This window comes from Aythya marila (genome assembly GCF_965140915.1).
Source record: "Aythya marila genome assembly, chromosome: 1".
Taxonomy (NCBI): domain Eukaryota; kingdom Metazoa; phylum Chordata; class Aves; order Anseriformes; family Anatidae; genus Aythya; species Aythya marila.
In genome coordinates, this window is record NC_139042.1 from 122,971,101 (window position 1) to 122,993,597 (window position 22,497).

The following is a 22,497-nucleotide window of genomic DNA, read 5'->3' on the forward strand; positions in this document are numbered from 1 at the left end:
TCCATTGTAAGCTCTGGCAGTCACTAATGGTTAACTTGCCGGAAAGGCAAATGGCACTCATCTTGGACTTGGGGGTTATTCCTCTACCAGGCTCAAAGTGAAGCCAGGGAGTATCTTGAGGAACGAGATTGTTGGAGACACTACAGTTTCTTCCTAATCAGAGAATCAGCTGAGTGCATGTTTTGGAGGATTACCTGGGTGCTTAGAAAAACAAGGATCTCTCAGGAGAACGAGTTTCCAGCCTTCCTTTTCTAGGCAAAACTGCTGCAATTGAGATGCAGCACGTGGACATTCATGCATTTCGGTGACGATGAGCCCAAAAGCTGAGCAGTAGGCTGCACCTATTCTAGGGGAATGAGTGGGTGATATTTTCTTCCTCCTCCTCCCTTGCCAGGAGTACGAACAGAGTCCCGGTCTCGGTTCCCATATGGCCCATGCTCACGGTAAGCCTGCATTGGCAGCAGATTAGGCTGTGGCTTCTCTGCTTAGCAATTGTGTCATGTGAGGATGCGCAGCCCCGGAGTCACTGCTTCTTACGTGGAGCCTGCTTGAGAGGTAAAAGCTCCCCCCCAGTGAACGAGGGAGAGAGGCTGTGTGCTGCCTTGAGACCTGCTAACATCACAACCCTTCCTTCCCTCATGTCTGCAGCTGGGGAAGATGTTGGCCAACCCAAGGGAAGAGGGGAAGCAATGCTAGTGAGAAGGACAGAAGTCTTTCAGCTTGATGCCTCAAATTGTGTAGCCCTCAGGTAGAGACCAGGGGCCTTTTCCAACTCAGAGTGTGATGCACTTGGGTTCCCCTGCCCCTGGGTGAAAGAGTCTGTCATAGCCTCTGTTTCACGTGCACGTCGGTCCCACTCCAGCAGCAGCCACCTTTCGTTGCAACAAATCTACGAGCCGCTCTTTCACCTCCAGCTCCTGGGCTGCTTTTAGGCTGCACGTGTAGGGCTCTGCGGGCTGGAATTGAGCTCCCTCAGAGTATCCCCGTGCTCTCCCGGGTGTCTTCTCTGTCATGTTGCTCTTGGCTCCAGCCCAGGTTTCAGCCCACAGCTATCCTGTGCATGCAGTAAGATTTTAGTTTCCTGTTTGGAGATGGTCAAACCTGAGCCGCAGGGAGACGAACAGGTTAGGCTTTGTCTTTCCTCAGTGCTGAGTGGAAGCTCACCATTTTAGCCACAGAGACACAGGTAGAAAGCAAATCAGTTGGGAAGACTACGGGCTTTTAGGTAAGAAGGAGATCTCTTAAGGTCAGCAGAGCTCTGGCTATTGCAGTATATCCAGGGCCTGGACGCTGTTGCATTTTGGCTGCTGGAGCTAGTCCGTTCACCACGGGGTGCTGGAAGAGCTCACCATTTCTGGAGCCTAATGCTAAATTAAATGTCTTCTGAGCCAGAAATGTAGGCACGGTGTCCAAGCCCATAAAATCAAAGGAAGTTACAACGTGTGGTGGCTGAAGCCTAGCAAGGTTCGACAGAGCTCCTTTGGAACACGTTTTGCAGGCGTAATGGGGCTTGGGGAAAGGAACTGAGCAACCCCCTGCTCCCTGGCAAAAATGGGGTAACTTAAGAGAAAGAAAGGTGGGCACCCAGCTTTGCTTTAAGCTGAGTTCTTTGTGCTTTGTGATTTATTTTTCTACTTAGAGGGGTGAAGGAGAATATCCATATGTGGGCTTTATGAAAAAAAAAACCCTACATATGGATAGCCCCAGCGTTTTGATTTCAAAAAGAAAGGTCTGAATAAGGGCAACTTCACCAAAATGCCTCTCCTGGGCTTGAGCCCTTTCCAAGAGCAGCGCAGCGATTTATAAGACAAACATTTACATTGTAAGCGGAGGCTGAAATGTCCTTAAATAACTTGAGCAGAAGTTGCTGGGTAGGAAGGTATGTCTTTTCCTACCCAGACCTCGCCTGCTATTTCAGGGGATATTCAGGGAATGAAAGTGCAGCCTGTAAAAGCTGTACTGCAAGGGTGTGCCATCTGCCCGGCTTGAGAATACAGTTTAGTGTGCTTGCATAAGCAAACGTTGTTTCCTGCTGCGTGTACTTATAGGAACACGGCGGACTTCAGAAACAGCCCTCCTTGCTCTGTCTGTGCTGGTGTTTTTCTTTGGACGTAGCAACAAGCTAGCTCTGGGGGGTTTAAAACAAACATACGACGGTTAAATGAGAAGAAAACATGCAGGAGATATAATTCAATCCACACCAGCGTGATGGAAGTGAAGAACTTGGGATCCAAGACAGATGTTTGTGTTGTGGTGTGCATCCCGGAGTTACTGCTGTGAGTCTGGGCTGGGGGAGGATGTAGGAAGGTTACAAACCCCTTTGGTTTCAGGGGCTGTCCTAGCTCACAGTTCCAGCTGGCAGGGGTTAGGAAGATGCTGTTTGTTAGCAAACAGTTCATTCCTTAGCAAGCTGTTCAAAAAGGGATTTACTGATTTATTTACTTATTTAATGCCACCCTGAAGTCTCAGGGTGGTCAGAAACCAGGTACCTCTTTCACACAGCGTGGCAACTCCTAGTTTTTCTTTCCGTCCGGCCTAGAGTCTCCCTAGTGACATTGGTTTGAGGATATAATTATTTTTTTTGAAAGGAAAACAAAATATTAGCACGCTTTGTGTTTGTCTTTCTGCCATTTCTGCTGCACAGATACTGTTACAAGCGAGTGAGCTCATGGGAACGCCCATGGCAGGCCGTAAGTCCACGCTGAGCGTATTTGCACAAAGTGGAACTTCTAAATGAAAATATTCATCCTGGAACAATGCGACTCAGGCTGGGCTTGACATACCCAGAGTCTGTCGCTTGGTTTATGCTGCTTTGGCTATTTAATACTGGCAGAGATGCTGTAAGAAAACTGTGGACCAAGGTTACTTGGCAGATTGCTTTCAACAGCAGCTAAGAGTTACTGGCGTTTGGGCACAGTGTCAGACGGAGAGGGAATGCTCTTTGAGCTCCACTTTTTTGTTTTCTTTTTCTTTTTTTCCCCATCAGACAGGAGTAATGCTCATATCTCATAAAAGGGCAGGAAAGATGTTCTGTAAGTCCAGTTGCTACCCCATAATTAGTTTCCTTCAGGGTCTCTGCTTCCCCCTGTCGGGCTGGCCATGGGAAGAGCTGGGCACTAATGGGCACGTGCTGCTTCCCTGCCTCAACTGCTCCCACCCGTGAGATGGTGAGAAGGGTTTTGACATCCTCAAAACACTCCGCTTGCAGCAGAAGCCCTTGCTCCAACCTCCTGCCTGCCCATAAATTCACATCCGTGCAGCCTTAAGCTGATGTGTAATCTCTGTGGGAAATGCTGACTTCATAATCAGTCCAAGGACTCTTTTGTGTCAACAAGAGCCCGGTTTATTTTGCTTAATGTTCACAGCCATGTTGGTCCTGGTCAGCTGCGTGAGTTTGGGACCGGCTCCTTCTGCCTGTTCCCATCTCGAGAATGGAATCCAGTTGCATTTTTTTAATTTCTTCCTTTTATTTTTTCTCCCCCTATCTCCAGGGTGATAGAACTGAAGCGCAAATATTTGTCTTTCCCGGTCTAACGCGTTTTAATGTAGCACTGAGAGCTCCCTCTCTTTTCAGCTGACTGTTCCGTCCACCTTGAAACACAGGAAAAAAAAGTTCACGTTCAGTCATCTGAGAGACAAAACTGTCGCTAACTTGGCTGCTGAATAGAGATGTGCATGGCAGAGGCTTGGCAACGAGAAGGATTATGTGGAAGAGAGAGGTTTTCTGTGGCACTGGAGGTGCCTGGTCCAAAGTGAAGCCCCTCAGCAGTGGTGGTGCTGCAGCAGAGGCAGCAGCCTGGCTGACCACCTTGCTGCCCAGGCGAAGCTTCCTCCTCATCCCATCAGTGCTGAGTGAGTGGGGGCGGATGCAGAGGAGGCTCTGAACCAGCTCCTTCTGTTCTAGCGTGGGGAATTGTTATCATGAGAAACAAAAAATGCACTTTCTAGCTGGATTTCCCCCTCGTTTTTCCATGCAGCGTAGCTAGGATCTTATTTCTGCGCTGGGAGAGAGGGGTGTGTGTGATGGGTTGGCTGCAGCAGAGAGGAGTTGTTGGGTCAGAACTGCTTGTTCTTAAAATGGAAGGATCTTTGGAGAGGTAGGGAGGAAGAATGATGTTTGAACTAAATAAAACACTTTGATTTCCCCTCCCCTCCTGCCTTTTTTTTTTTTTTTTTTCCTAAAGTGTTTTGCTGGAGATGGTACCCTTGAGGCAAATGCTGAGTGTTGAATTTCAAAGGGAGAGATACGACTGCTCACAAAGGCTCAGTGGCCAGATTTTGAAATCTGTTGCATGCAAATGTGTTTATTGTCTATATCCAGACAATAGGATCTAGAAGCAAAGTAGAGATTAAATGTTTGAGATGGGTTAATTGTCCCGACACGACGCAAACATCTGTTCATAGGTACTGCTCTGTTATTCCTGTCCTTTGTGATGCTTTTGCTAGACAGATCACCTGCCAGGCAAAATGTCTTCCTCTGCTAATTAGAGTTCTTTGCACTCCATAACAAAAAGTCAGAGTGGCTGAGAGCAAATGAGAGAAGCTGTGCTTGCAGTTCAATATTAATCCTTTCTCTCCTTTCCCAAGCTTCCCTGTAACTGCACCTAAATTCTGCTCAGCTCCTCAACACCCGTTGCAAGGAGGAGACACAAAGTGGGAAGGTGGAAAGAAATCATCTATAGCAGTTACACCATCGAATGGCTTGTGCTGGAAGGGACCTCAAAGATCACCTAATTCCAACCCCCCTGCCATGGGCAGGGACACCTCCCACCAGCCCAGGTTGCCCAGGGCCTCATCCAACCTGGCCTTGAACACCTCCAGGGATGGGGCACACACAGCTTCTCTGGGCAGCCTGTGCCAGGGCCTCACCAGTGCCTCTGAGTGAAGAATTTCCTACCAACCTCTAATCTAAATCTCCCCTCTTTCAGGCTGCAGTGAGGTCATCCTGGAGCCTTCCCTTCTTTAGGCTGGACAGCCGCAGCTCTCTCAGCCTTTCCGTGTAGGAGAGGTGCTCCAGCCTGCTGAGCATCTTCATGGCCATCCTCTGGACATGCTCTAACAGATCCACATCCTTCTTGTTCTGGGGTCCCCAGACCTGGATGCAGCACTCCAAATGGGGCTTCATGATGGCAGAGCAGAGGGGGACAATCACCTCCCTCCTCCTGCTGGCCACTCTTCTGTCGATGCAGCCCAGGATGCAGTTGGCCTTTTGGGCTGCAAGCGCTCACTGCTGGCTCGTGTGGAGCTTTTCATCCACCAGAACCCCCAAGTCCTTCTCTGCAGGGCTGCTCCCAATGAGTTCTTCTCCCAGTCTGTCCTCATGCCTGGGATTGCCCCAACCCAGGTGCAGCACCTTGCACTTGGACTTGTTGAACCATATTAGGTTCCCAAGCTTGTCGAGGTCCCGTTGGATGGCTTCCCTTCCTTCTGTTGTATCAGCTGCACCACTCAGCTTGGTGTCATCTGCAAACCTGCTGAGGGTGCACTTGATCCCACTGTCTATGTCATTGATAAAGACATTAAACAGGATGGACCCCTGAGGGACACCACTCGTCACTGGCCTCCACCTGGAGATAGAGCCATTGACCACCACTCTCTAGGCACAACCTTGAAGCCAATTCCTTATGCACCAAATGGTCCACCCTTCAAATCCACCTCTCTCCAATTTGGAGACCAGGATGTCCTGTAGGACCAGGTCAAAGGCCTTGCAGAAGTCCAGGTAGATGACATTGGTCAGTCTTCTCTTGTCAAGTGATGCAGTCAGTCCATCTCAGAAGGCCACCAGACCGACCAGGCACAATTTGCCCTTGGTGAAGCCGTGCTGCCTGTCTTGGATCACCTCCTTGTCCTCCATGTGCCTTGCCATTGCTTCCAGGAGGATCTGTTCCATGATCTTTCCAGGCATACAGGTGAGGCTCTCTGGTCTGCAGTTCCCCGGGTCCTCCTTTCTACCCTTTTTAAAACCAGGAGTGATGTTTCCCTTTTTCCAGTCACCAGGGACTTCACCTGACTGCCTGGACTTTGCAAATGTGATGGAGAGAGGCTTGGTAACTCCATCAGCCAGTTCCCTCAGGACCCTGGGATGCCTGTCATCAGGCCCCATGGACTTGTACACGTTTTATTTTCATCAGGTGGTCTCGAACCCGCTCTTTGTTTACAGCGGGAGGGGCTTTGCTCCCCCAGCCCTCATCTACAGGGTCAGGGACTCAAGAGACGTGGGCAGCCTGACTGGCAGTGAAGGCTGAGGCACAGAACTTGTTGAGTACCTCAGCCTTCTCCATGTCTGTTGTTACCAGAGCATGTTACACAGCATACACCACTTTTCACGTGGGTAAGAAGTGAGAACGAATGCTTAGGTTTGCCTCCTGGTACTGGCCTAGATGTAGAGCAGAAAGTGAATCCTAGGCCTCAGTGTTCGCTCTGTGACAGTTGTTGCTCTCGATAACCCCGGGGGAAACACTGCAGCCCCCCTCTAGCAAAAGGCACAGGAGGCACAGGTAACCCAGGCGCTTGTTGTCCTCCAGGGCTCAGCTTGCCAAGCTTTGGCCGTCAGCATCAGTGAGCAGGCCAGATGGAGGTGTCATCTGGGGGAGGCCAGCTCCGTTAATTGTGTCAAAACCTTTGGATCTGCAATGGCAAATGTAAACAAACTTGCTTCGAGGTCTGTTTGCAAAGGCTAAGACTTTGAGGTCTGCCAGCAGAGCTTCTCCCCTGATAAGCTCCAAACTCATTGCTTGTGGCCCTCTGCCTCTCTTTGCACGCTTGAGTCCCTGCATCTGGAAAATGGAGGTGGTGACTGCTGTGGGCACACAGCACGCCGTTGCAACACTGGAGGCTTTGCAGAAGTTGTACATTAACTGCATGGAGGCAGACAGAACTTGCAAAAGTCTTCGCTTCTCTGAGCAGGCCCCGCGGGTGTCTGGAACGGCAGTTGCCAAAACAGCAGGGCTGCCCGAAAACAGATGATCAGCCCTTAACAGGATGTATTAATCTTGGCAATGCTGGTTGTTAGTTAAGTAAACATCTTGGATTCAGCCTTGGATTCATAGGGAGCTCTTTTTTTTTTTTTTTTTTCCTCCTCCTACACCCCCTCCTTTTTTTTTTTGTTTGTTTCCTTGGTGGAAACTTGTCTGATCTTCAGACTAATGGGGCATTTAACCTGGGAGAGCCTTGAGATCTGAAAAAAAAGACACGCTTAGTGCACTCCCCTGTAGGTTAAGGAGAGAGAAAAGAGTGTTAGTGTTGGCAGCAAAGAGGAGGCGATGTGCAGCCCTGTGCAAGTAAGGGCAGTGACCCTTGCCCAGGGACATTCCAGCCACCCCAAGCAAGGAGAATCAGGGCCTTGAACTGCAGTGTGGACCCGGCTCAAAAAGTTTGTCAACCGCATTATTGTACCTGCAGCCACTGTCTTAATTAGCTTCCCTTTCACAGGAAAATAAAATGCTGAATCTTCTGGCCAGATTCAGCAGGGGATGGAGAGGCCAAGAGGAGGGTGTCAGGGTAAAAATGTGGGAGTGGAGTGCTAATAAGTCACTGGATGAGCAGTCTTACTGTTGGGCTTGTCCTGGAAGCTGTTACAGAGGTGACTCCATCTTGTAAAATACAGGGAGGTTATGCTCTGCGGAGTTGCCTTGGGCAGTTACAAACACCTGGAGGCTCTGCCACCTGCCTCTACTCTTTGGGTTCATGCCCTGCCTTGTCCAACAGTGACCTAAACTGCAGGGTACTTGCTGCTCCCAGTTTCTGGGATCTTCAGGAAGATCTAGCCCCTGACACCATGCACTCCTGACTCCCTAAGCAGGTAAAGTCGGCTCTCCCATCCTTCTCTTTGGGTATGAGCTGTGTGGAAGGGGTAGGCCGTGGTCACCCCTATCTGCCCATGCGATATTTGGGTCATTTGTCAAGCAGAGCAGGTTCCCCACATCTGATGTGGAGCTCCACAGGCAAGAGTCTGGTGAAGTTCACTTTTGGGAAAGGATGTGCTTTGTTGTGCTCGTCTGCTTCTGAAGCAGTATTTGATTACATGGCCATGGCTCCTCAGATAATACGTGACAGAATGCAGGTAGCACGTGTTTTTACCTGTGTAGGATAAAAGTCATGAGAAGTTCATAAAGCTGGAAAAAAATTTTGTGCCACTGGAGATACATGACTCGCTGTAATTACACCATAATGTAACAGTGGGGAGAGCTGGCATTTCCAAGGATTTTAAGCCCAAATCGTAGAACTATCCCTAATGTATCCCAGTGGATATCAAAAGCTGTGCCTTTCAATGACAGAAAGAGAGAGCTCCTTGCTGTGTTTTGTAGGACACCTCAGAGCAGGTTTTTTCCTTTGGCTAGCTTTTCTAAACAGCTTCTAAATGTCTGTTTATGTACTTCTTATTTTGCTTTTCTTAGAATCATTATTGAAAATACTTCGTTTACTGCAAGAGAAGATCTCAGGTGGGAAGAAGAGGTGTTTTCGTCTGTGTACGGCTTTCACTTCTGTGTCCAAAACTTAGGCAAACTGTAAAAGTAGTAGCTATTTCTTTTTTTTTTAATACAACTTAGCATTAGCATATACTTCATACAGCTATCCCAGTTCTTAAATTAAGAATTTAGAAGTAGAGATGCAGATTTTAAAGTCTTCCAGTTAATACCAATGAATTGCACACACTTAAAGTAAACCCAATTACATGTGACATAAGCATAATTATGTCTTCTGCATCGATTTTTATGAACACAAAGTGCAGTTCCCTAACGTCTAGCTTGCATTTGTGAATAGCTGAGGATGCATAACCCAGCAGTGCTATTTGCAGGGTGTCTGATGTGAGCTCCTGTTGCACTGTGCTAATGTGCAGAGTTCAGAGGGTGATGCCTAACTAGAGGTGGTGCAAATCACCTGCAGAGGTGGGCTTGCTTGAACCAGGAATGGGCAAAAAGCTTCTGGACATGTAGCTAAACTGTGATCCCTCTGAGCTGACAGTTGGTTTCCCTGTGGATGAAGAACGGCTGCATGTGTTCACGATATTCTCTTGTTCAGTTCCACTCTCCCTTCATTTGGGTCCACTGTCCCTTCAAGTTGCTGTTGAAGACTTAATTTTTTAGGAATTGGTGGTTGGCAGTGCTGCATTACGGTGATGATGGCAGGAAAATTGGTAATGATTATGGCTTTTAAGACGGAAGCATTTTATTCCAGTAAACAAAACTCCCATGTGATCCTAGAATGACTAAACAAGAATAAACGTGAAATTTTATTCTTTTAGACTTGTGAACGCATTTGCAAAACCCTCCTGCTAAACCTTATTTCTGGTATCCTCAGTGGAAGCGCAGCTGCCCTGCTGCTGCCTGGCCAGCTCTGTATGTTTTCTCAGAAGGTGGCATCCCCTTTTGCCTTCCTTATGCATGGAGGATAGAAAGTTGAAGATATGTATGATGACCCTTCCACTTGAAAAGCTGAAACAGATTCTCACTAGGCAAGACCTGGTGGGTTTATTTCTTATCTACCTCATATGTTTTCATTGATTTAAAGGCCTCCAATCAAGAGGTACTGTGTCTTCTGATGAACACAAGGCATGAGCTTGCACAACACATGAGCAATTCATGCAGCACTGGAGAGGGAGCTGAACAAGGTGTTCCTTTGAAATGGAAATGGGGCCATGGCCACACAAACTGCTTGCCTGCTTTTCAAAACAAACAGAAAAGTGAGGGCTGCCTTCTTCACAGCTGTCTTACCTCTGAAACTGTGTGGTGGCTGGACAATGTAAGGCAAGGCTTCAGCTGCTGGTGCAGTGGGCTATGCTGGAAGCCTTGCTCATAAACCAAGGCATCCTTCCTTGGCCCATTGAGGGCACTCAGAAGGGTATTTCTGTTTTATTAGGTGGTATAAATATGGGTTATGGTCATCTGAGTGTTTGTAACAACAGAGAAAGATGCTGACTGCTAACCTGCTTTTTCATCCCTGACTTTTAATGCCTTCTTCAGTTGTTTTTGTGACTTCCTTGGTAGTGTTGAATGAGCTGGGGACATTAGAGTTCAAGCAAGGAAATTCTAGTTGGTAGCCTTGGGTGATTTTTTGTTGTTGTTATAAAATTAAGGGGGAGTTATTTAGGTTGTTCCTAGCTGGATAAGTAGAAACTACTAAACTCTCTTCCTCTCATCTACTGCATATGCTCACTGTGTCTTGTCTAACAGCCAGCTCCGGGTTGGGGACAGGGCTGTGATTCGGGATTAGAGTGGCAGGAATGGGGTGCTTCTTAAATGACCTCTGGATCTTACTAACTGGTTCAGTGACAAACTCTGTTGATCCCTCTGTGGATATTGCCAGCATCTAGGTCAGTCTAAGGGGATGGGCTCCTCTCACCTGAGTTTGGAGCTGTCTTGCTTGTTGCCTTCTGCTAACAGCTACCCGTTCTCTCCTTTCTCTTTCCACAGGTAGATGCAGTGCGTGTCTACGTGAACAGCAGTTCTGAGAACCTCCAATATCCTGTCCTGTTTGTAGTTCGCCAGCAGAAGGGAGTATTGTCATGGCAGGTCCCCCTAATTTTTCGAGGCCTGTAAGTACTGGAGTCTCTTTTTTGTAACACATTGGTCTTCCAGTTACATCCAGCACCAGCCTTCTTCTAGTGCTAGCTCTGTCCACTTGTGTGGACAGCTTGGTTGCAAAGCTTGGTCACTGTCAGCTGAACACAGAACGACTGTGATCTGGGAGGTAACCTCAAATTTGACAGCCTGCTTGGTTTCTCAGCTACGTACACACAGCACCAGGGGACATGTCTGCTTTGAACCTGCCTGTGTCACCAGTCAGCAGAGTCTGCCAAATGGCGTTGTTATTTCCACAGCTGCTTATGTTGTATGCAAGTTTTTCTTGGCCTCTGGTTTGGACCAGGGCTTGAAAAAGCTCTTGAAAGAGCCCCCTAACTGCTGAGTTACAGTGTATTTGGGGGATAAGATTCTGTTTCTCATACCAAATACAGCTCAGTCTGAGGTTGGGTTTGGAGTATTTTCTTTGTTTTTGTGAACATGATCCTATTGTGAAGCTTCAGCAACCTCAGAGGTAGTGGCACTACAAGTATTGAGACTTTGAAGGCACCTTAGACCATCTGAGATGTGGAACTCCATCATCTAGCTGAAATCCTGGCAGCAGGAAGCCCACAGTGTCTTGTCTGATGCAGGAGGTGGTAACAGCAACACCTGTTCTGAGCTGTTGTTCCTCTCTCTGAAGCCAGAAAACGGCAGATGTGCTAGATCAGCAGTTGGCATGGGCAGCCTGGAGGGAAGTGAAATGCTGAGGATGGCCAGCATAGCCATGTGCATACCATAAAACAACAACAGAGGAGGAGTTTGAGCTCTCAATAAAAAGCAGAACAATCTGAAAGGCCAAGACCAATATTTCATTTATACAGGCAGGGAAAAATCACATAATTTCTAAAACTGCAGAACAATGTCTTAACTACTGTCTTTCTCTTTCCACCTAACTTTCCCTTCTGTCTTTCCACTGGCTCTTACAGCTACCAGAGGACCTACAATTACCAAGAAGTGAGCCGGACCCTCTGTCCCTCGGAGCCAGCATCTGAGACAGGACCATCTGAACAGATCATATTTGTGGACGTCGCTTCCATGGCACCATTTAATATTGCATATGAGCTGCTAGTGACCAGGCTCGAGAACTTCCAACTTGAGTAAGCTGGAATGTGTGAATGCAAATGCAATTACTTCATCCATCTGTTATACAGGCATTTGGTCCATCTACCTACTTTCACCTTCCCTTTCCTTTAGAGATTTTTTTTTGTTTTTTGTTTTTTTTTTTGGATTAATCTGATAGTACTCTGTGTATATTGCAACTCTGAAAGCTTTAGACTTCAACATGCTGGCATTTCTTTTCTAGGACCAACAAACCCTTTAACTTCACTGCCAGCCCTTCCCAGCCCCAGGTAAGGAGGAGTCCTGCATGGTGTTGCTTGTGTGTCTTCTCATATCTAAATGGCTCACACGACCCTTTGTTAGAGATGACAAAAGCCTTACGTGGCTGCGTTGTTTCCCACTTAGGATGCAAGGAAGTTTCCTTCCTGTTGGTCTTTTTTCTGTGGATATAGTGAAGAGGTAGCAGTGCCTCAGATACACTGACTGACATGTTTGGATCCTCTTGCAAAACAACTGAGTGCACCAAAAAGTGTGACTAGAACAAATTAATAGTATCTGCAGTTCAGGAAGTTCCAGAAATGTGTAGAGAAGTCCACAGACCATTGGACTATTGTACTTCTTTGGAAGTAAGATGGTGTGCACCAATGTTTTGTTCTGGCCAGCACTGGTTCAGTTACCATGGCAGGACTTGCTAAGATGCAATTCTTCATCAGAGGGAACCAAATCAATAAATGAGCTGTACAGCAGAGCTCGAAGCCCTATTCCTTATTCAGGGAAGCAAGTCAAGGTGTGAGGTGATAAATGAAATGCCTGATAAATCTGGTTATTAGTTTGGTAGAGAGCTGCATGTCTTGCTGAGCAGCCTTGTTTAGAGCCCTGCAGAAACTACAAGTCCTCCCTTGAATAAAAATGCTGTTGGCATTTTCATATACAATAATAAAATAATACAGTGGGCTGTGGAGCTGGGAAAGTATGTAATTTACGCAGGCTGCTTGGTACTCCTTTTTTCTGTTGCAATCACTGTTAGTAACATTACCTAGTTTTAGGTTTCCTATTTTCAGGCAAACCAGTTAATCTGGTCTCAAATGTCTTATGCTGTTTTGTAGATGAATACAATATTTTGCACTACAGAAGCACAGGAGGTGATGGTTCTTTTGTAAAACCTCACTAATTAGGATTGTAACTTGAATGCGGTGTTTAGGATCTAAACTGGGAATTAGCGTTGTGACTTCAGTCTGTCATTTGTCATGATGAATAATATGAGATTGGTGACTTTAATTATAGGCCAGATGTAGAGAGTGCAAAATGAGTGTTTCTTAGTGGATATAATGCTGTTATTTTTTGTAAATCAAAGTATTAAATAATCTGAAAAAAAAAAATTCTAGACAAGTGTCGTAATAGCATGAAGACTGGAAAAAGACAGGCATAACAATTGCTGAATTGTCACCCAGAACCCAGCTCATGCCTGAGGGTGGAAGAAGAAATTAGATACACTTGTAAAGGTCAGGAGTGTTGTCTGGATGCGTTTATACACTCGCTGTCTGCAGGAGAGAACTGTCAGTCTTGGTGTCCCTTACGGTAACGATGCACCCTCGTATAAGCATGATTTTAGAAGACAAAGAGAGGGGTCCTCATGAGTGATTTCCTCAAGTTTCTAAAGCTCTCCAAGGGTAGTGCACCTGGGTCATCAGAGAGCTCAGGCTGCCAGAGTCATTGCTTGGCTGAGATAAAATATTGTCTGCTGAAGAAGCCGGCTTGGTGAGTTTTCAGTTTGTGAGGACTTTGTGAGGACTTCAGAGCCGGTGCTCCCTTAGCAGTGGAGGGACGCTGCTTTAGTAGAAATGGAAAACTACGGAAAAGCCTGGGTCATTTCTGACTTATCCCTGTCCTTCCAGCTTGGGGCCCTACTTCGTGGGAAGGGGGCAGGGAAATCCAGCTCATTATTGAGTTTTCTGTGACATAAAGGGAGTGCATCTCCTGACCCCACAGACTGTCCTGTGGACTTCCTCAAAGCATGTCCCTGTCTCCAGAAGGGAAAGTAAGAATATCAGCAGGTGTTGTTTTCTCCCAAATTTTCCAGAGCTATAGCTGAATTATTTTCCAAGCTGAAGTGAGAAGGCAACCCTTCCATTGCCTCCCCAACTGTCCTTGAAAACAAACAAAAAATCCAAATCCTACAGTCTAGTGTCAAGCATTAATTTATGAAACTCTTGACTAAGTTCGAGCATTTGCCCTAATACTTTTCAGTGTCACTCTTTGAGCCAACCCATCTGAGATAAAACTCCATGACATGCTCCATATATAATGTCCTGACAGTAGTACAGAAACAGCTGGAAATTGCTCTTTGCAATATGAAATGGAGCAGACTATAAAAATGAAGTTGCTTTAGCTTGACCAGGTGGAAAAAAGCTGAAGGGGAACAAAAGCTGTGCTGCATCTTGCTTGTTGGAAATGTCTGTCTAGTGGTGCGCTGTGCAGGGAGGTAAAAGTGCTCTGTACCTGTTTAATCTGGTCTTCTCTACTGTAAGGTGATAATATTTGAAATCTGATATTTTGTGTAAGCCCACTACATCCAACCCAAAGCCCAGAGTGGGCTGTGCAGGTGCCTTAGAGAAACTTGCAAGCTATTGGCAGAGGTGATTTCTGGACTGTAACTCTCAGTACTCTGCTTTCTCCTCAGTATTTTTTGTACAAGTTTCCTCAAGATGTTGATTCAGTCATCATTAAAGTGGTGTCTGATGCAGTCTACCCGTGTTCGGTTGTCTCCGTCCAGGATATTGTGGTAAGTCTGAGGGGAGGAGGGCGAGGAGCTGTCTGCTGTCCTCCTGTGAGAAGCTGCGTGCCCCAACAGGGAGCATGGCTCCAGGGAGGGCTTCACCCTATCATGGTGGTGGTGAGGGAGATACCTGAAAGAGGAATGAAAGTCCTGTGAGAAGGAGGCAAAGACAGATGCTGAGTTCAAGAAGCTTATCCAGAGATTTCAATCTTCTCTCTTCCCTCTTGCAATTATTCATTCCCTTTCCCTGGGAGAAGAAAACAGCTGCTCCCTGCCAAGGGAGGTTGGCTGTAACCTGCAGCTGGGAAATAGCTCCCATTTCTCCTCACTGCCCACCTCCCTGGATGGTGCAGGGACCAGCAGCGTGGGATCAGCAAGGCAGAGAGAGGTGCAAGATGCCTCAGCTACCAGCTCTGAAGTCTCAGCATTTGCCTTTAATACCTGGGGTGGGGAGAGAAATGGGTAACAACTCCTGCTTGCATCCCCGTGTTTGAGTGGCAGAAGGGCAGGAGACAAGAGAGTGGCAGGTGATTTTTTCAACTTGGTGTATGGTACAGAGCAGCAAGCATGCAGGTGTACAGCTGAGTGTATGTGCTGCCCTGTGGGAGTGGCAGAGAGATCAATCTAACTGAATCCTCATTTGGGATTAAACTGTAGCCCTCTTGTGAGGATGACAAGAGTAGTGAGTGCAGGCAAACAGCATCTTCAGAGCAGCTTTTCTAACTTTTGAATGGGTCCTGGTTGTCTTGATCCCTGTGTCACCCCACATCCACTTGTGTGCCTGGCTTGATGCTTACTTGTCTGTTGTAGTGCCCAGTGTATGACCTGGACCACAACGTGGAGTTCAACGGTGTTTACCAGTCCATGACAAAGCAGGCAGCCATCACGGTGCAGGTGAGACTGACTTTTGTCCAAGCGATGTTTTTCAGTGGCTTGTCCTTTGTATCCCTAGTTCTCTTCTGTTGATTCCAGGAAGGGTCTCTGCTTTTACTGGATTTTTACATCTATTATAATGGAAAGGAGGGATTTTATCTTGACTGCAAAACCTTGCTTGTGTTTGTTGAGGTAGACGTGTTATGCCTTGGGTGCTGGCACTGTAGGTCAGCATGGCTGCAGCCTCTCTGAGCAGGTGTCTTCTGTTTGAACCTTGGCTCTTCTACACTGAGCGATGTTGGTAGGGCCTTCTAATAAGCAAAGCTTCAGTAGACGGTTTATATTAATTAAAATAAATGCTTCAACATTGGTTTTCTTGTACCAGACTGGTGAACTCATCTTATTTTCAGCAAGAATGAGGGGAGCCAGAAGCCAGGTTCTGTCCAGACCAGGCAGGCCTCTGTAGGGCTGCTGTCTGTGTAGCAATTCAAACCTACCTCTAGCCTTTTGGAGCATCACCTCTGCCTTGTACGGAGGGAGAGGCTCCTTCACTTCTCATGGATCTGTCTTTGTGCAGAGAAAGGACTTCCCAGGTGAGCAGTTCTTCGTTGTGTTTGTCATCAAGCCAGAGGATTATGCCTGTGGGGGTTCTGTGCCTTCTTCCATCCACGGTGAGTTGTGCTGGGGGGTGGATTTGCTTGTTCAATTTGGTGGTGGAGCAGCAGAAATCCTTTGGGTCCTGCCTGTGGGATGGCAATATATGGCACTGCTGGATGCAGCTTTATTCTTGTTCTTTTCCTTCCTTTCCTCCACTCCCCTTTTGCTGTATTATTCTCCTGCCTGCGTGGAGGCCCACGGCAGTTCCTGCAAAAGGCATTTTCTCACATTGCTATCGTGGGATCTATGACTTGGGGGAGCAGGAAACAGTAATAATTTTTTAGAAATAATTTTATGAGACTCATTCCAATGCTTTCCCAAGTCAGAAAACAAATGTATCCACCTTCTGGGCAGTGGTCATCACCACTCCTGTGATGTCTGAAACTGGAGTGAGGGTGCAGATGTCCTCATAAAAAGTTTATTTCAGGTCAGGTACATTCCTAGCCTCAAAGTCAGGTGGCTTCCTCTCTGTAGGAAAAGTAAGATGCCAATCAGCAGATATGTTTGACTCCTGTAGCTCCACCACCACCACACTACCTGTCCCCTGCCTGTCTCCCTGACCACCAAAAAAAATAATAATCACATTTTGGGTGTCTTATCCTAAAGCTGTCAGCAGAGCTGTACTAGCAGTGTGCTAAGCCCTGCTGAAAGACAAGAAGCAGCACTCTGCAGAGAAGTTCATTGCCAGGAGAATTTTGGCCAAAGGCAAAAATGGTGTCTCAGACTCTGTCTTTACATTCGCATCTCACAGGAAACGTCAACCGAACCTGGAACCTACAGCGGACAAAGAACCTTCAAGTGACGATCGTGCCCTCTATTAACAGTCAGTGTCTCTGTGCAGAGCAGTGCAGCTTTATGGTGGGGAACTTGGTGCTTCTGTGCTGTCATGGGATGGTGTCATGGGACTGGTTAGCAATGGGGACAAAGAAAGCGGGGAGAGACCTTGCAGAAGGTTCTTGGCATCTCTTCTTGAAGAAAGCACATGGGTCTGGAGAGCTTTTTGGGGCTGGGTGTTATCAGCAGGTGGTGCTGGGAAGAGCAGGGCAGGCTCCCCCTGCTCTGTGGGCTGACTGCTGCCTTCTCTTTCCCCAGGGTCTGTTTACATCCAGGCCATGTTCTTCAGCTTCCTGAGCTTCCTCTCCTTTTACCTGGGCTCAGTGATTGTTGCTTTTGTGCACTATATCAGGTGAGTCAAGGGGTTTTACAAGAACAGCCTTCTTGTTTCTCTTCATTCTTAGAAATGCCTCACCCTGCGTGGCATTTTGGGTGAAAAGGGGCAGCAAGCATCTGAACAGAGCATCTAAACAACCCCCTGATTATTCAGTGGAGTGAATAAAGCTGAACTTGGGCACAGCTGCTGACACATTGCTCTTGGTGTGGAAAAGGAGTAAAACTCTCCCTGACTGCCCCAGTGTACCCTGTTACTTGGTGGTGGTCTTCCTGAGTGACAACAGGAGTAGAGGGGCAGGAAGGGCCCAGTAGCCCAACGGAGAGGTAAGATTTGCCCCTGTAGGGCAGGTAACCACCAGCACATGATGAGCCTTGGTGGGGCAGCAGGCTGTGCCTGTGTCAGCAGTGACAAATCCTTTGTCCAAAGTGTGGAAGAAGGTTTCTTCTGCATTCCTCCCTGGCCCACTGGGCAAAGGTTGGCATGAGAAGAGCCAAGGAGAGCCTTTGGCAAACAGCAGGCTGGTTTTACATGAACCATGATTATCATGGAGCTTTTCAGGCTAAAGGTGGCAAACTTTTCCGCTGCTTCAGAAGAAGGGATCTTAAAAGTGTGGTGCTTTGAAATGAAACAGTTCCAAGATGGGGGTTTTGGCCTAACTTCAATGATGTTTCGACGAACATCTCACTGGAACAGTTCAATGAAGTTACTTAAGTGTGTGTAGCTCCTGCTACAGTGGATTTTCATGCACCCAGTCCCCTGAGAGGGGCACCTGGGGATCGGAAGGTGACTTGAGATTCTCTTCCCAATATACTGAGCAGTGTAGGATGGGATAATAACATAACTGGTTGTCCTGCCCCTGGTGCATATGGAAGGGGGAAAAACTCTGCTGCTTTGGAAATGGGAGAGGTAGCCAGCAAGCAGTCATGACAGAGCCATTTCCAGTAAAAATAGTACATCTTTCTTTTATTATTATTATTATTTTTTAATTCTTTTGTGGGTTTTTGTATCTCTCTCTTGGTTTTAGAGCTTGCAGCATTTTGGCCTATTAGCATTCTAGATAATTTTGCCACGGCTGGCAAGCAATGGGGTTTGTTGGCTGTTTCATGAGTGCTGTCTGCTCTCTTTCAGGGTTCGGAGGAAGGCTTCGTCTGGAAGATTGAGTCCTGAGGATGGTGAGCTCTCTTTTCTGTTGTGTGCCAGCTTTAAGTGAACAAGTCCTAGGCAAGGCAGGAGACAGGCAGTCTGTCAAGTACCTTCTCTCTCTTCAACCCTTCTTCCTTCCTTGTACATGTACCACACAATCTCTGGTGCTAATGAAAGATATTAGAGCTTCCTCTCCGCCCTTACAAGAAAAGGCATTTGAAGCAGGGTCCACCAAACCCTGGTCTGGACCCTTGCTCTGAGGAGCTGGCATTTGGAGGGGTGAAGGAAGGACAAGCCTTAGCCAGACCTAGTTACAGGCTAATGTTCCCAGTGCCAGGTCTGTTCATTTCTAAATAAAGCACTTTGATTTTTGGTTTACTTTTTTTCAGCTCTTATGCTTTAAAATTTCCTCTGCCTGGTTTAAGAATGGAGTCTCTCTCTCTGAAATTAAATTTTAATTTGTTTTTAACTGGGGGTTGCAGAGAACCGAGTAAATGAATGACTAATACAGTTAGGTAGTGTTGTTTGTGTTATTTACTTTGGTATTGGATTCTGTTTACTTTATGCTGCACCCACATTTCTACATACCGCAGATTTCTGTGTTATAAAAACCGAGCTGTATCCGAGAGGCTGCTGGTGAAAGATGAACATTTTTGTCACGAGGACAGGGGGCACTGGGCCTCCTGGTGAGGTGTGGAAGGTCGGCTGTTTCATTTTGTTTAAATATTCAGTGCCTTAAAAATAGTTCAAAGCATTGGTCTGAGGGTAAAGCAACATCATCATTTGCACCTCTCTCCTGGGGAACGAGAGGACTTTACAATTTAGCAGCAAGAACTTGAAAGGTTCTTGGTGTGTTCTCTTTTTTTAAAAAAAAAAAATAAAAAAAAAATCCCTAGCTCCTTCAGTCTCCTAGATTTACTACTTACCATGAGCATAACCGAGCTGTGCTTAAAGGATCAGCTATGGAACTTCACTCTGACCTGGCATTATTCGGGTTAATATTTCTTCGGGCAATTGAGGACATTTGGCTTCTCAAGAGTGGCTTCTTCAGCCACTGAGATCCACGTTTGCATTGCTATGTGACACAAGGTGTGTGTGAAAGGTGGTCTTCACAACCAAATGAGCTGGGAGTGTAAAAATGTGCTTTAAAATGTTTCTAATGTTGAGTGACTGGGGTTGGATCCTGCAGGGTGTGCATACATAGACCCAGAGGGTGGGAGACTGGGCTCACAGAGGGGGAGGACTGCTGGACAACAGGAGTGCAATTCCTTCACCATTTCTGCATTTCCTCCCTGGGGCACCTGCTCCTTCCATGACTTGTCCTCTTTCCTGTACTCCACGCCGCCTTCACGTGCCTGGTGCATGCCACAGCCACATCCCTTTCTCTAGAGAAGAACGACATCCTGCCTACACGTTCTTCCTTTCCCTGTTGTCTCTTCAGGGTGTGTGTCTGACTGATGCCTATAAACTGATAACCTGCATCTTCCCTGTCCTCCAGATCACCCAGGGCATGCTGGCTTTCTGTTATTTTTTTCTCCTCTTCCCACTCTCTGAAATTTCTTTTCCTCTGTGGTGGCCCTAGCTCTTGTCTTCCCCATCACTCCCTTCCCCGTGAAGAAAGTGTGGGTGGAGGTGCTGAACAACCCGTCTCTGCACATTGTCTTTGAATATCCCGTGACTCCGTATGCCCCTTTGGGCACTCAGCCAATACCTGGTTTCTGTGGGTAAATTTTTATTTTTTTAATCCCCTGGGACACCTCCCATCCCACACCATTGCTGCCTGGAGGAGACAATAGCTGGAGGAACCACACCTAGGACGCTGCATTTGCTTTGCTGCCTCACTCATACACGGGGAAATGGGACTGAAATTAGTGGGTGAGCTGGGTCCCAAGTGGCTGCGGGGGCTTTTTACATATGTGGCTAATCAAAATGGTGTGAAAACCTGTGTAAGGTGCTAGAGGTGCCTGGAACCGCCGTCTGGAGAGTGGAATCTGCCTGTGCCTGTGAGTCTGGAAGAGGTCAGGTACTAGGAAGCTGGAGATGCAGTTTGGGAAGACAGGGGTCATTGCCAAAGGCTTTACACGCTGTCCCATGTCCTACATCCTTTTGCTGCTGACTGGCTGCACAAGGGCAAAGCTTTATGGGCAGCTGGGCCAGTCTTGCTGGCTGCCACCACTGGAAAGCGCGGTCCTATTCCCACTGCTCTGCTCCTTCCCTTCTGGGATGGGGGTGTCTGACCCCTCTGTGAGGGGCTCGGCGTGCTGTGTTTGCTGCTGGGTTTGTCTGCAGCCAGTTCAGCCACTGGGCCATGCCCCAGGGGTCAGATACCAGGCAAAAAGAAGGAATGTGGAGCCAGGGGAAGAAAGTCCCAGTGCAGCCTGACTGGGAGGTACAGCCCTCCGTGCTTCAGGTGTGTGGGGGAGGCAGGGACTTCTCAATCCTCAGAGACTTGTCCCTCTTGTCATCAACACAAGATTGTTTTCTTTTTTTCATGCAACACTTTTGCTTGGTTAAAACTGTGTAGTAGCTGTCTTGCCAAGGGCTGTCTGACTTTTCCAGGGATAAATGGAGATGGTGATATCTGAATAGATCAATACAGGGGGAAGGGAAGGAGAAGAATTGAAAACTCATAAGGGTGCTCTGAATATTATGAGACTTGCCATAGTATTTGCCAAGTTTTGCAGTGATGTGATCTCTACAGGATGCTGGACAGAGGCTTATGCTTTTGTGAGTCAGACTGACTACCTCTGTGGGGAGGCTGAAGGGAAGGTGTTTTTTTTTCATATTGCAAAGCTGGAGTTTCCCCTTTGCACAGTATGCTCTAGAGGGAGACAGGGTGCCATCTGTTACGAGAAATGCCGCTTTTCCCAAGCCCCTCCAACTCTTCAAGCTGTTTGCATTCTCCTCAGAGAGATGCTCTGAAGCTCTGATGTGGAACTAACTGGCTCTTCTGGGTCTGTTCTTGTTGCAGGATCCGGGATCATGACGTCTTCGCACCCTATCACATCCAGCACCCCTGAGGGAAGCAGCTATGGTGCTATTGGTACCGTGTCTTCCAGAACTGGGGGCACAGGGAAGGCGCAGATTTGGTGCTTTAGGGCCAGAAGGGAATAAAGCTATGAGCTGCTTTAGTAGCTGCGTGCAACTGCTTCAAATGAAATTGCAGCTTGGGGAGAGCCAGGCTGCACTTTGGGGGGAAGGAGGTAGAGGGGTAAGGAAGGGTCCACCAAAAAAGTGCCAAATCTCTGGAAGAGGTGCCCCGAGAGTCTCTGTCACTGGAAATGTCCAAGCCTCAAAGAGTTTATCTATGTCACTCTGTTTCTGACCCCTGAACAGCCTGATTGTATTTTTAGAGCTTTCTGGCTGGTCTCAGACTTCCCGTTTTCGGAGACCAGGCTACTAAAGGGGAGATAATGTTAGAGATGAAAAGTAGTAGGGTAAAAGCAGGGGAAAAAATAAAAAAAGAATACTGGGGAAAGGAGGTAGGAGGGACAAGGAACAGGAGGAACAGAGATGGTCCTTGAAAGTGCTCTTAGCCGATACCTGAGGCTTTTAGGAAGGTTTGTGATCGTGGAAAAATGTGATCCCCGAATAATCACATCAGCTCTTCCCAGTGTATTGCTGCTGATATCTGGGCATCCCCCTTGCTGTCGTGCATAGAGGGATTCGGCCTTTACCCTGCGTGTTTCCTTCTTCCTGCTGTGCTCCAGATGAGTCTAGCTCCAGTGGTGGACGGCAGTTGTCTTCTCCTGAGCGTGGGCCACCAGCTGGTTCTGACACAGACAGTTCTGTGGAGGAGGAGAGCGACTTCGACACCATGCCAGAAATTGAAAGCGACAAGAACGTCATCCGCACTAAGGTATGGCTGCTGCTGGGGCCATGGACACCACTGGGCTGGGACCAACACTGATCTCAGTGTCACTCTCCAGGGATTTTCAGTTTCCACTTTTGTAGGACTTGTTCAACACAGAATCAAGGGATTCTTGATGAGCAAAGGAGCTCTCACATTGCTATGCAAAGATGGTGTAAATTGCACCAAGCTGCATGTTTTCTAAGTACGTCAAGATTTTCTGCTGGCTTTTTCATTAGTTCTTCTCTGTTTTTTTCTTCTCTCTTTCTTCTCTCACTGATGTTTTAGGTATTCCTCTATCTGTCGGACTTGTCCAGGAAGGACCGAAGGATTGTCAGCAAAAAATACAAAATTTATTTTTGGTAAGGAGAACACAAACTGGCAAGGCCCAAGCTTGGGACCAAGT

At 47.3% G+C, this 22,497-nt stretch overlaps 1 protein-coding gene across 5 annotated transcripts in view; it reads left to right on the plus strand.

Moving 5' to 3' along the window:
* The window catches only part of SIDT1 (SID1 transmembrane family member 1), a 37,616-nt gene that overhangs the window by 3,711 nt on the left and 11,408 nt on the right, over positions 1-22,497 (plus strand). For 3 of the 5 annotated variants that reach the window (XM_082751500.1, XM_082751501.1, XM_082751502.1), the window contains exons 2-13: positions 10,413-10,534; positions 11,489-11,659; positions 11,866-11,911; positions 14,302-14,403; positions 15,208-15,291; positions 15,848-15,941; positions 16,679-16,750; positions 17,020-17,113; positions 18,227-18,270; positions 21,213-21,284; positions 21,952-22,100; positions 22,380-22,453. In XM_082751500.1, the coding sequence (XP_082607626.1) occupies positions 10,413-10,534; positions 11,489-11,659; positions 11,866-11,911; positions 14,302-14,403; positions 15,208-15,291; positions 15,848-15,941; positions 16,679-16,750; positions 17,020-17,113; positions 18,227-18,270; positions 21,213-21,284; positions 21,952-22,100; positions 22,380-22,453 (1,124 nt within the window). Of the gene's footprint in view, positions 1-10,412; positions 10,535-11,488; positions 11,660-11,865; positions 11,912-14,301; positions 14,404-15,207; positions 15,292-15,847; positions 15,942-16,678; positions 16,751-17,019; positions 17,114-17,743; positions 17,882-18,226; positions 18,271-20,098; positions 20,265-21,212; positions 21,285-21,951; positions 22,101-22,379; positions 22,454-22,497 lie in introns of those variants that run through there. The other 2 variants (XM_082751503.1, XM_082751504.1) reach the window with 2 other exon arrangements.